Source organism: Fringilla coelebs (genome assembly GCF_963513975.1).
Source record: "Fringilla coelebs genome assembly, chromosome: 2".
NCBI lineage: Eukaryota > Metazoa > Chordata > Aves > Passeriformes > Fringillidae > Fringilla > Fringilla coelebs.
Window position 1 is genome coordinate 60925143 of NC_140029.1, and position 13949 is coordinate 60939091.

The 13949-nt window shown below is 40.5% G+C and overlaps 1 protein-coding gene across 2 annotated transcripts in view; it reads right to left on the reverse strand.

Annotated features, from left to right (window-relative positions):
- The window catches only part of ENOX1 (ecto-NOX disulfide-thiol exchanger 1), a 356320-nt gene that overhangs the window by 16928 nt on the left and 325443 nt on the right, over positions 1 to 13949 (reverse strand). For both annotated transcript variants that reach the window (XM_084226361.1, XM_084226360.1), the window contains 2 exons: positions 10973 to 11080; positions 6258 to 6314 (listed from right to left, as the gene is read on the reverse strand). In XM_084226361.1, the coding sequence (XP_084082487.1) occupies positions 6258 to 6314; positions 10973 to 11080 (165 nt within the window). The remainder of the gene's footprint in view (positions 1 to 6257; positions 6315 to 10972; positions 11081 to 13949) is intronic.

Below are 13949 nucleotides of genomic sequence, written 5' to 3' on the forward strand. Positions count from 1 at the left end.
AATGATCAGATATTATTAAAATGTCAGGTAGCTCTGGGCACTGAAGATCTGTCTCCCTGTGGAGCTCATATGAAATTTAAAGTAAAAAAAACTTTTGTGATTTGCTGAGTGGGTGGCTGAATGGGTTTTATCATTGTGTCTCAGAGTTCTCTTTCTCCTCCCTCAGATGATCAGAATTCACTGCAATCAAAAGCCAAGTCACTCTGACACTCTTAATTAGGGACAAGAGAAGTGGTGTGATTTCTTGCTGCACATTAACAAAGGGGTTATTGCTACACCCCAGATCCACTTCAGGCAGCACATTCTGTGTCAGAATATACCTTGGTCTGCTCCCTGTTTGCTCCCTGTAGGGTTTAATCATGGCTGGAATCTCAGAGACTCTGATTTAGCCAGCAGAGACATCTGTACCGTGCTAATGAAACTCTCGCTGTCTTCTGAAATGACAAACCAGGGCTGGGGTGGCAAAGGGGGGAACGAGGGGAGATTTGATCTACCAGTGTAAAAGAACTTCTGAAGGCTGAGTGGGCTCTTTGATAACATCCTAAACAGCCTGTTAAACTCCTGCTACTTTTCAGGCCTCGTGGTATTGAATTCAGGAGGTGGTCATTCCTCATGCCTGTCGCAGTAAGTAGGAAAGCTGCTGAGCTGTGAACGGTCAGAGCTGCTTGAATCTATCATGCTCCATGTGCCTTAAATTGAAGGAAATGAGAAGAAATGAGTGATGGAAGGGCTACAAATAAATATCTGGAATGGAAAAGGTGGGGAGTAGAAAGAGGCACAGCCACTCCTCAGCCCCTGGTACTGGCCCCACCAGGACAGAAGAACCTGAATACAGATGGTAAATGTGTCTGTTTAAAGCCCCCCTGACAGCTCCAATCCAATCAGGGTACCTTCTCCTAATGACACAGCACACTCATGATGAGAAATCAAACCCCACTCCTCTCTTCTCAAGGAGCTGTCCTCATCCCTGCACTCTCCATTATTCCTGCCTGCTCTCTTTAACTCTTGCAGAAGGGAGAAGTTACAACAAAAGGGGCTGGAGGGTGCCCATAGTTCGTGCTCTTTTCTTCTGAGGTGTGGCAGAGAGACAAACCCCAACTTCTGCCATTCCCTGCATGGAATGTCACCTTGAGCTCATGGGTATGGAGAGGCCACCAGGATGTTTTCTTTATTCTCTAAAGCACCCAGGTGCCATCACCTCATTTCCTGCAGTGCCCAATCACACCCATGTGCTCCAGAAGTGCCTGCTGCAGGACCTCACTGTGGGGAGCCCAAGGAAAGTACTCAGTGACTAACATCAGTTTGCTGAGGCAAAGGCTCACAGCTTACAAACCTGGGAAGCTCAGATGAGAGAAACAGACAGTTCCTGACATATGCAAGGCCTGCACTGGGGTTTTCTGGCCTGTAACTTAAGACTCAAATTGCTCTTATGTAAGCCATATTGAGCACATTTTTTATTGCAAGCCCATGCTGTTCTGGGCAGAGCAAGCATTTTGAAGAGTGGGATAACCAGGAAATGACTGTAGCACGCACAAGGAAGTGAAGCAGAAGAATCAGCAATCACTTGGGATCTTCATCACTAAAGATGACCAACTCCTGTCCCACACTACCAAAGTACTGGTATGATTTTGCACTCTTCTAGCTCCTACTCCCCTCCTTGTGTTCAAGGTCCTTTCCATCTCACCTGGCTCAATGAGATGCTGCCACACTAAGTGGAGCTGCCACACAAATGGCATGTGTGTACTAACACATACACTAACAAAAGACATTCACAGCAGGCACCTTCAGATGCCTAAATTAAAGCTCTGCATAGGGAAGTACAAAGAAGTAAACTCTGATGGAATTATAGACTTTTCCAAAAGTTGAACAGGGTTAGCTTTTTAAATCTTTGCCCAACTTGTGGCAAAAGTAAGCCTCACTTAAGAAGCATCTTTTCTTTCATGAAGATCACTCGCTTAAAAATCATCATTTCTTTCATGATCATCACTGATTAACCTACTGGCTGAAAAGAGAAATCTAGGGCGTAGTTAAGAATGTGATCACTGTCAGTGCAGTATAAAGTGAGCAATGCAGTGATATATCCCCCCTCCTCAGAGTCAGAGATCATCTGGAAACTGCTTCAAAAGCAAATACAAAAGACAAAAATGAAAGGAAGAATCAACATTAAATGTAAGATGCTTGGTTCAACTCAAGAAATGCTCTAACAACAGCTTCAAGCATTCAAATGGAAAAATGCATCCCTACTTAATATTATTGATTTTGTGTCTGGAGAGAACATTGTGTCCAAGCTGTGGGAGACGCTAACTGAAGGCAGACAGGTGAATGTGGTCAATTCCAGTACTTTGCTCAAACAACGAAACACAAACAGAACAAAAAGTTGGTCAAAAAAACCCTTGTGGTGAAATCAGTTTCACTCTCTGAAATATGTTAATTTTATTATGTCTTGGTGATAATGAGGTAACCCTTAAATTCTTTTGGCAAAGACTAAAATTTCAACTTTTTAACCTGATAGGAATTTCTTTAGTGACTTCAACAATGTCAGGACTTTGCCATGAAATTGCAATGAGAATTCAAAATGCTTCTGTGACCATTAACCATGTCTTGTTTTGGTCTGAATGTGGCAAATTGATACTCTTGATTACAATTTTACAGCACTTTTACAAAGGGTAGGAGTTATTCACAGCTGCCATCTAAGGAAGGCAGATAGCTGACAAGGGAGAGCAACAAACTCCTCCTTGTATAAGAGAAATCTTACTTTCTCCATTTACAGTAGAGGAATACCACGGATGTTTACCTTCTGACCTCCAAACCAGGGATGTATTCACTGTATTTGCATGCAGTGCCATATCTATACTGAACTCAGCAACAAGCAAAAGGAGATCTTAGATCAAAACACAAAATTAATTTATGTACTAGGAGTTTCACAGAAAGCCACTGAATTTACAGGAAGAGTAGAAGAATAAATTGTCTTTGTAGAGTTAGTCACAAAACATGTGATTAGCATTTTCAGTTTGCAAAATAATCTCTACTCAAGCACAGCTCCCAAGCAAGATTTTTTTTTTCATGTTGGGAGTATTCAGGTCCCAAGAGTCTGGGAACATCCTTGAAGAGGATTATATCTGAAATTATGATTGTCCATTGGTCATTATTTTCACTTCAGCTAAGGCAGAGATGTGAATGAAATACCATTATATGCAGCAATGAAGAGGAAATGAAAAGGGGGTCAGATTAGAAGCAAGGACTGATCTCTTCCAAAGCACAGGACTGATGGAAGTGAGCACTCAGTGACAGCACCTCTGGCAGTCCTGGCTGTTGAAGTCTCTGTTAACACCAGACCAGAATCCTGGGCTTTGTGTACTGCCTAAGCCCGACATTTGGCCTTTCCTGACACAGAGCATAGCTGGAAAATGTCAACAGCCATAACAAATATTACTGCATGTACCTGGCAAATCACTCATGAAACACCCTTATAGGTTACAGAGAACCTTACAAGGTTCTCTGTGGAGAACCTTGTAAGATGGTTTTGCTTCCTGGAAATAACAGATGTACTGGCAATGCACTAAAATTTTGATCTACCCCACCCCCACTGACTTTGTGTGAACTGACATGCAGGGAATGTGACATTGCAATTGCTTCAGCCTCTTAGTCAACTTAGCTAATTTTCCTGTGAAAACAAGAGAAAAAAAAATGAAGTTCAGTTTGTAGGTTGGGCACCTACAAATTACTTCAGGAGGGAAGTTTTTCTTTTTCCAAAGGTGTCCAGATCCTTGTCTCCCTTTCAGGATGGTCTCACATAATAAGTATGTAGAAGACCAGGGTAGGTCTAAGCGTATACATTTTCATCTGTATCTGCTTTTCCTAAGAAAAATGTTTCCACATTTTATTTTAAATAACATCATTTTTTAATGTAAAAGACGATCAGACTAGTGCAATCAGGAGAAATCCTGAATGAAGAAAGTAATCTTTAAGGTTACAGTATGGGCTTTCTTGATGTCTATGCACTGTGCCTAAAGTTTCTTCTGTCCTTTCTAGGAGAATGATTTTCTGCAGAGTAATCTATATATGCCACAGTGTGAAGATAAGATTGTGTATTCAGTATACAGGCATACGTTGCCATTTTTCCTTACCAACACCTCCCACTATTGCTCAGCATGTAGAGGTATTTAATTTGCTGAATTCAACCTGTCATCTGTAACAAATATGTCCTAATCCAATTATATGCATCACAGTTCACTAAGAAACACGTAGGAGCCACCAAGCCTTCTTCTCTTTGATCATCCCTGATTTGCACAGTGGCCAGGGGCAAAACCCATGGAGTCTGCTGAGAATATATGTGGAGACAACCTGCAAGGCACAACACCTGAGTGCTACATATTTGATATAAATGACAATTGTTTAAAAGGCACTTCTGCTTCCATTTTACAAAGTTCATTATCGTAGCAAATGTTTTAACATCAGTTCTTTCCCTCTATTTCTCTATTTTCATTTATACTGCTGTGCTTTTTCTGATTCCATGGTGGTGTTATTGTTGAATACATGGCTGCAACTGTGACTCAATAATTGTAACTATCTGGTTTCCCTCTTTGCCATTAATCTAGGTATTGACTTCTTTTCTTAAGAGTCATATATTGCTATGAGATCAGCAGGGGAAGAACTCATGGAAAAGAGGGGCAGAAAATACCATTTCTATCCTAGGGAAAATTCAGGCATTTGAGAGCTTGTACAATTACAAACTAGATCAAAATATTGCATTTTGAAAAATTTACTACTGACCAAAGAGTCTGAAATATTTGTTTTAGATATCTGGGAACTGTGCTCTAAAACACTCTCTTTACACAATTGAAATGTTTCCTTTTAATGCTATTTAAACCTCTATATTATATAAATATAAAATTCTCAAGCACTTCTGTTTATGCAGTTACATATGAGCCGAAATGGTACAGCTTGAAGCTTTCAGGTAATTTCCCTTTAAAACATTTCAGTACCGCATAACCTTGTTTCATCTACATTTTTTGGTGAGGAAGCAAGTTCTTTTAGAGAGTTTATACGACTTACATGTAGATATTCCTTTAGAATTTCCTTTGGGAAACCCGCAATCAGCTATTTATTGTAAAACCACTATTTTTTAGCATATGTGAGTATTTCAAGATCATCATTGGATTAATGTATTTTTCGTTTGCAAACAGAATCTTTCAAAGGGGCAGTGGGATGCTGTGCAGACCGACTGTAGCTGCAGATTTGTTGGAGCTATCAGACAATATTGAATGTCTCCTGTCCAAACGCTGAGAGCTACGAGGCTCTATCGACTTCACTGCGGAAACGGATCACAATGAATGAGATTTAGGAAAGGATTAAAAAAACGAGGACAACATTTCCTTATCAAAAAAACAGTTCGCAAAACTTGAGTCTTCCATTCAGGCTTAAAATAAAACTGTTTTCCTGACTGAGCCATTAGGCAACACATGGACTAAAGTAGATGTTAAAATATATTAGCATGTAAACTGTTGCCAGTTCACTTGGCCAGGAGGAAAATATCGTATATAATTGGTTTTAATATTCATATGTTTATGACAAAGACTGCGCGGTTTGAATGGCAAACATAGCAGGAAACTTTCCCTTTTTTTTTCTCTTGCCCCCTTATAGAAATTGCTGTTTTGATGGCAATCATTAAGAAAATAATAGAAGCAATTTTATTTTTTTTTGGCAGCAGGTTTTTAAAAACACAACATTAAGAGTCCTTTAATGTTTCTGGACAAAATAATGACTCAGTGAATTAATTTAGTCCTCTTGTGAAAATTAACTGTTTCAAAATTATACGTGAACCACCAATAGTAATCAAAATTATATATGAACCACCTCACTCAGAACTGAAATACAGCCAGGCTGCAAGGTGGCAGCCACAGAGACAAATGGTGTAACTTTGTAGCTTGACTAATCCTGGACAGGACACTAAGGAAAAGCATTTCTTTTGCAGTCGTTTCCATGGCATCTTTAACACCCACATTCAGCAAGTAGGACACTGGTTGTTAAAGTCTCATCCAAATAAATCCTACAAAGTAAATTGCATGGAAGCCAATTTATCTACCTTGAATGAAGTTTGCTGGGATTTGAACCTGTGGCTTCAAGAAAAAAAAAACAGGCTCTTCAAACTTGATGTGCAAATCATTCAGCCATTCTATCAGCTTTAAGACATACACAGTAAATTTGAGACCATACACATACATGTACTAAATCCACACATAGACAGATGTACCTACATTTGCTTGAGATTCATCATGCCCATTGATTTCTGCTAATTCCTTGGCGCTTTTTAACTGCAAAGAGTAAAAAAAACCAAAACAGAACAAAACAAGCACATTACTTCAGTATTTCACACAGTTATCTTTGATTTATTTGAAGGAGTTTTTTATAAAGCTTCCAATGAGAAAAACAGATGGAGCATATAATTCTAATGAGTTTTTGCTCAAACCATTTTGAAACCAACATACTTAAGGCCTGATAGGTTGGCAAAAAAAAGAAAAATAATAAGACTGGGTCATTATTTTTTAAATAATAAGATTAGAAAGTAGTTTCAAGGCATAAAAGGTACACAGATTTCTCTCCCAAGAATAATAAACAATTTAATTTCCCGCTGTTGCTGCTATTAATTTAAACTTTACAATATCTGCAAGTTGCCACTAGCTAAATAGTGTTTTGCCAATGATTGCTTTTGCATGATATATTTTGAGGTAAGATGCCAAAGTGCTACTATACATTGTCTTCCTGACAACGTACCTAAATAAGTGACATGGCTCCTGGGTATGATGGAAAAGGAGGGGAAGTGAAGAACAGCTCTTTTATTTAACCAGTGTCAGGAAGAACTGAGAGGACACTGCAAATATATGACCTGAACAAAAACTTTTTTTCCCCTCCTGAATTAGCTTTTAGGGGAAAATCCAGGATTACATTGGGAATTGTAAAGATCACTCTCAGGAGATTTAAGGAAAGTCCTAGCTCACATCTTGAGCCACAGTGAAATATGCTGTCGTTCATCCTGTGATTGAGCAAACAGAGCAAAGAGGAGACACCGCAGCTCTCCTGAGCCTATAAGCCATGGAGGTTTGTACACTTAAATGAAACTCATAGAATCATTTGCTCTTTAGGTTAAGCTCTGAAAAGACATGCTTTTATTGTAATTTAATTCACAATAGATACCGTGTGGAGGAGGGGGATGGAGGGAGAGGAGGTGGATAGGGAACAATAAACACAACTTTCCTCTGAATTCCTTCTTTTTTGCCAAAGAAACTGGGTTTGACATAACAGTTGATTCTACAGCTCTGGCTCTGCTTGGCAACAGTTCTAAAATCCTGATGAAATGGAATGCTAATATGTATTGATTAGTGCCTGACTCAGAAGTGTTGGTGGACTACAATCCTAGGGGTTTGTTTACCTCCATCATATTTTTGCTACCTGGCAAAACCAGCTGAACTGAGTGTGATTCATCTCCCAGCTGTTCAGTTTCCAATCTGACACTTAAGGTAAGCAGGCCATGGTCCGTTTGTACCTTATTATGCAGGGCTGTGAACTGCACCAATTCAGGAACTGCTGCTCAAGCCCCTAAACCAGTCCTCATGGAGAGGGAAGAGGGCAACACTTCCTGATAAAGTAGTACAAAGGATATCTGGGGACTGCAAAATCATCAGGTCTCCCGGTTCAATTCACTGAAGCTCATCTTTCAAAAGCCTCAAGAAGTCTGCAATTTATACTGACAGCATTTCAGGGTGGTGCATTTCCAGTGAATGCTACATGTTTTCCCTACTCTGAAAAAATAACCATCCTTGAAACCACTCCACAGTGAGGATAGCTGGTAGGAATGAGCTGAGATGGCTACTTCCAGGCTAGCACCAGAATTAAGTATTTATGGATGGCAGTGTGACCAGAAGGGCTGTTTCCTGATTCTGCCAATTCTTCATGATAGAAATTCACCCATTACAAGCAGTCCTGTTGGGTTCAGCCGAGTTTCTCCTCTGAATATGAGGTCAGGAGAGCACGCTCAGTTTTGTAAAACTGTTCTGCGTGCTGATGAGAGTGTCCTGAGCGCTCAAGGAATGCAGTCCAGTGCTGACACTTTGCCTTTCCCTTTCTAGGTTTATAACATGCCGTCACCCCTTGGTGACTGCGGCTCCCTGGCAAAGTGCTCTTCTGGAGTCATGCCACATCCCCATCAGCCACACGTGGGTTTGATGGGAGACTGGGCTCAACCTGCAGCCCACTTTGGTCTCACAGGCTTTTGCCCTGCCAAGGTTTCCCTCCATTATCACCCTGGCACTACTTCATCAGTTGGTATAATGCAGAGAGGATGCCCGAGCCTCTCCATCTCTTTTATTGCACACTTTTATATGCTCTGCAAAGGGTGCCAGAGCTTAGGCAAGAAGGTGCTTGCATCCCTGCCAAGACTAGGACCTCTGCAGTGGAGATAATGGTGGAAAACTTAAGGGTAGAAAGTGTGCAGCTGCATTCCCATGTGTTAAAGGGGTGAAGTCCCTTTTTGTACAATATATTTTTTTCTAAATTATTATTTAAATGATATTCTTCTCTCACAGGTTAAGTAGAGAAATGCTAGAATAGGAAGCTTAGAAAAATGTACAATATTGGAAAAACAGGACTTGCCTTGCCCCCTGTTATGACTCCAGGGTAAATCAGAGGCAAGTGTGATGTTAGCAGTGGACAGTGTGCTGAGGCAACACACAGAGCTAGTGCCAGCAACAACCAGGGGCCTGCCTGGAAGGAGAAGGGATGAGGAATCAGAAGTGTCTGATAACTCTAATGCTGTGGTGGGGTAGACCTGACTCAAACCAGCGGGCGTGAATCCCTCAGACAACCAGAGCTGACAGGCACGTGCCAGATCTGATTCAGAAGCCTTCTGACTACAGCAATGCAATACGGTGCACCAGCAAGGGGGACTTCTCCCAGCAGGACATCCCAGCCTGGATGGGGCTGGGAGCATGGACCAGCCATGCTTGGATGGAGCTGCAACCTCCATGTAAACATGCCCTGAGTGAGGCAGGGCAGGATTCCTGTGCCAGCTTGGGATGAAAAGGCAATTTTTTGCAAACTTATCACAAAGCCAAGCCATAAAGTCAAGGCAGGAGTCCTGTGCTATTTATTTTTGAAAGAAATGCTCTATTACTTGGCTTGGCTGCATGATTTTCAATACCCATTGTGGATAAAACACACAGATAAGCTCGGTGCTTGTAAAGGAAAGCTGTGAGTCTTGGCAAGTGGGGGTCATTACTGCTAAGGCTTCTGCTGTTCTGGAAACTTTTGGAACTCTTTCAAGGTTCTTGGAGGAGCACACTGGCTGCCTAGCACTCTTCAGGAATTCTGGCTACTTACAGTCTTGGCCTCAGGCGTGTTTCAGAGCTAATTCTCAAGAGAAATGCAGATCTAGCCTGCCTTTCTTCCAGCTACTGTTTCGCCTGTGTGCCTAGCATGAGTGCACATTTGATTTGCAATTAGCAACAGTCTGCAGAGATTCAGAAGTCTGCCCTGGTGGTCCCTACTGGGCCTCACACTGCAAGATCTTCCTATATGTTTTTGCAGCATATAATTGCTACAAAGATATAAAATATCTTCGTGCAAGTTTTGTTTTTCTTTTTTTTTTTTTAAGCACTTTATAATGCTATACCTTAAAAGTCATGTGAAAATGGAAATGAGATCCAAGTAACTCAAGAGACCTGGTGGAATCTGTGTTTATAAAGATTCTGTCATCACCAAATCCATTCTTCCTCATGATATTTTCTGTATTACACTCTTGCCTCAGCTTTCATTTAGATTACCTCTGTGACCATAACTGCAAAGAACATAAAAGCTTCCAGAATCTAAATTACTAATTTGTAGAATATATTTGTCATCAGATATGTTCGAAGATAAATGTTAAATGCGGAACAATGTCCTAGCTTTCATAATGAACAGAAAAAAAAATCAGAAATAAACATGATTTGCTTTTCCTAATTTGTACATTAAATGTATACATCTGTCTGCAGACATATTCAAATATACATGAAAAATCTTAACCATTAGAATCATCAGCATTTTGAATCACTGCCATTGAAGCAATTCAGATCCCCCAGAACCTTAACTGCAAATACTTAACCAAGCCATCAAATATTTTAGCTGAAAGTTTATATAGAAAGGGTTAAAAAGAGGTCTGAAAGCAGAGACTGTGTCTCTGCCCCACAGGTGGGGATTTTCAATTTCAGTGTGTCCAAGCCACATGGTCTATAGAGAAAACATATTTGAGCACACTGTGCTTGCACATAAAGCACTGCTTCTTCTCTAGATTTACAGGTTTAGGGCCAGACCTGCTTTTTGCTGTGTAGCTATCCGTCTTACCATCCTTATAAAACAATACTGTCAAATATACTTCTGTGTCATACTACACCTTAGTATCAAAGAAGGTGGGATAATCAGATTTACAGAGATTTGATTCTCACTGGTTAAGTAAGTGCATTGATAACTACTTTTTTAATGCCATTATTATGATAATGCTACAGTAAGATTTTATATACTCATACTTGTGTGAATTACACAGGAGATGCCAATTTTTTTTTTCAATACTATTCTTAAAAGGAAGAGCTGTTTTGGCTCAGCTATATTTAACTCCCCCAACATTTTTTTAAAATTCAGAGCAAAACCACTTCTCACTGATATCTATGTAGAATACATAAGAAGAAATACTACTCAAGACATGAAATCCAATATTGGATAGTATAAAGTAAGGGTCCCTTTTCACTCTATTATCTGAAACTGTTAGCCTAATCTGAGCAGACAGACAGGACACATAAGGTCAGGTCTTGCTCACAACATATTCTGCGGTCAGATTCCTACAGATTTTGGAGGTGAAGCCATGAGACCATCAGAGCTAATGGTTTTGCCTTCCTTCCCCTTAGCATGTGTAAGCCATCACTTTTCTCCTGCCAAAATCACTCACCTGTTCTTGCAGGACTTTAAGCATCGCTTGTGTATGCGTTTGCTCTTCCTTTGCTTGCTCCAGTTCGGATTTTTTGTTATTTAATTCTTCCTGTATGCTCAGCAATTGCTGCACAAACAAAAGAAGTTTCTGGTTAGCCTCGTCTGGATCCAAAGCAGTTTAAAATCCCCAGTTTGACAAATCCTCATTTCAAACAATGTTTTGCAGTCTGCTCCTACATTTATTATTTTTGCATAATCTGCTGTGTCTAAATGGACCAGAGGTAAATTGTTTTCATCTGCATCTCCTTCTGCGGCAGCGCACCACGAGTAATGCATCTGTTAATGTGCATTGAGCTATTTGTTACATTAAAGCAGAAACTCCTGGTACAGTATGTCACCCACAGAGTGACTGTCACATTCGTCTGAACCAAAATCTTATTTGTAGAAGTGTATGTGGTGGTTTTAATAAGACTGGGGTAAACACTATGGAACATAAATAATTTAAAAGCACAGCCCTTTAATATAATTAGTCATTGGCCCACAGCCATTTTCATTCTGTGCAAAGCAATATTCCAGAAAGCTTTCAGACTGACTTGCCAAGAAGACAAAAGCTTTCCTTTTTTTTTTTTTTTTTTTTTTTTTTGTCTTGTGCTGCAATATTTTATTAGATCAGGATGACTGATGCCCTACAATCAATATATCAGCCAGGGAGACTGCTGATCTACTGTCAAAACAAAAAGCTATGACCAAAATCTATTTTTATGAAGAGAATTCTGAGATGAAGGAGCATATTTGAAAGCCCACATCCCCTGGTCTTGCCTAGCTTTAGATTCTGCATAGATTTGTTGTGACTGTCAAGAGCAGGTCAGTAGATTTAATTCTGAAATACTTATATGTTTTTGCATTGATTTGAAGAATGTTTGACACTGATGATGCAATAGCAGATGAGCACGTTAAGCAAAGAGTTTATGTGTTTTCTCTCTGTGAATAAGAAAGGAAACTATGATTTTCTGGGGCAACATATTGCTCGTTAGCACACTCCATTTAAAGGAGTAATTGAACTACTAATTGCTTTACTAACATGCATTACTGATTTAACCATGTACCTACAGCTAAAGCTTAGTTTATGGTTGTGCTTAGGGCTGGTGGCTGACTCAAACTGATGATGCAGGTGTTCAGCCTCTTGGTAAGTTACAGACAGCAAACCTAGGAAAAAAGTCTTGGCCTTGTTCCACTGCGCTGGAAGTCCCAGGCATCAAAGGACATGGTGTCAGCATTGTTTTCAGAGTGACTTGGAAACATGACATTTCAGGGACTGGTGGAGTTATTGGTAGTGTGTTTCTGTGGTAAGTGAACATCAGTATGATGGATTAATTCAGCCACTGAAGTAAAAATACACATGGGTATATGTCTGATTATATCTCACACGCTCTACAGTCCAGCGGAGTTGGTTAGCTTTTTGATGGATCATGCCGCCTGGACTGTTCCCTGGGAGCCTTCAAGAGACACTCTGGTATGTGTTTTCACTCTACCACAGCACAAGATCATTTTGAATCTCAAGATTTTTCCATGAAATAAGTAGGTGTCTTCCACTGAGGCTCATACCCCACCAACTTTTGTGTGGGAAACTCTGCTTTGGCATTTCTTGAGTAGGGACCTGTTCACCTTGCCTGCTGGGTACTAACTCCCACATTTCCAGAAGATACACTGGGTTTGTGCACTGCCATAGGTCACACGCCAATACCCATGCAGGTTCCCATGCAGAAGGGGCCATCTAGTCACCCCCTGTAAACTCAGGTTGTAACATACCTTTAAGGTTCAACTTAAAGGTATGTTATAACCTAGGATAGCTCTAGCTGATGGCTGCAATTTAGAGAGAATGGACTCCAGTCCTCAGAAGAAAAGCAGAGAACAAGACACCAGAAAGATGCCATAAGCCCTCTCATACACAATGGTCACTACCTGAAGCACTGTGATAAGCAGACTATCACCTACCAAAGAGCAGCTGGTGAGATGTCCTCTCCTTTGCAGCTGCAACCTGTTTGACCTCACACACCTGAACATATCATGAGAAAAGAGTCTTAGCCCCCATTTGAGAGTCTTCTCTGAGCAGTTACATCTCACCAGTGTGGCCAGACTCCACCTTCATCCCGGTTGAGAGAATTTTACTCCAGCTTCTGAGAAAAACCCTACAGGCCATCCTTCTGAGCAACATAAAATCACATCTGGAAGATCCCAAGTGAGTTTTCATTTCATCCTGCCCCTGAATAATCTTTCGCTAGTGAACGACTGTTACAAAGAGGAAACCAAGATTGACTCTTGGGTTGAACTTGTTTACACAACTGAACTTAAACATCCTTCTCTATCCCACCCACCCCCTCTCCATGGTTCTTCCATGGCCACGTTTCACTTATTGCAAATCAACTCACAAACTTCCACTGTTTTGTTTTCACATCTCCCACTGCAATCTCCCACTGTGATTTAATCTAATTATATATCTCTTCTTTTGACCCTGACTTTTCCTGTTTTTTGTTTAAGGCAATTTTTCCAAAACAGTCTGAGCATGGGAGGAATTGGTGTGGAAGACACTGAGAGCATGAGAGAGAGAGGGAGATGTGATGTTCTGCATCTTTCTACTTGGCTCTGGACCAGCGAGGAACAGGAATCCCAGGAAAATATCCAACATTCTCAGTTTCCCTGGGGTAAAAGAGTGTGCATTCGTATTGGAGTATGAACTACAAAGCGCTTGATATGAGATAAAACCTTCTAGCAGTCTTAGTGGTTAAACTGTCAACTATTGAAGGCTTACCCTGTGTGTATAGGCTCCAAAGACAGTAAATGTGTCCTATTTTCACAGGGGTGGAAAGCAGAGTAACAAAGATATCCTATTCCCATTCATACATAAAGTTTTTCATTTGCAGGACTGGGACCTTCCCATTCAACCTCCAGAGATGTCAAAATTATTTAAAATTTGGAGCCATACCTTGGGGGTTTAA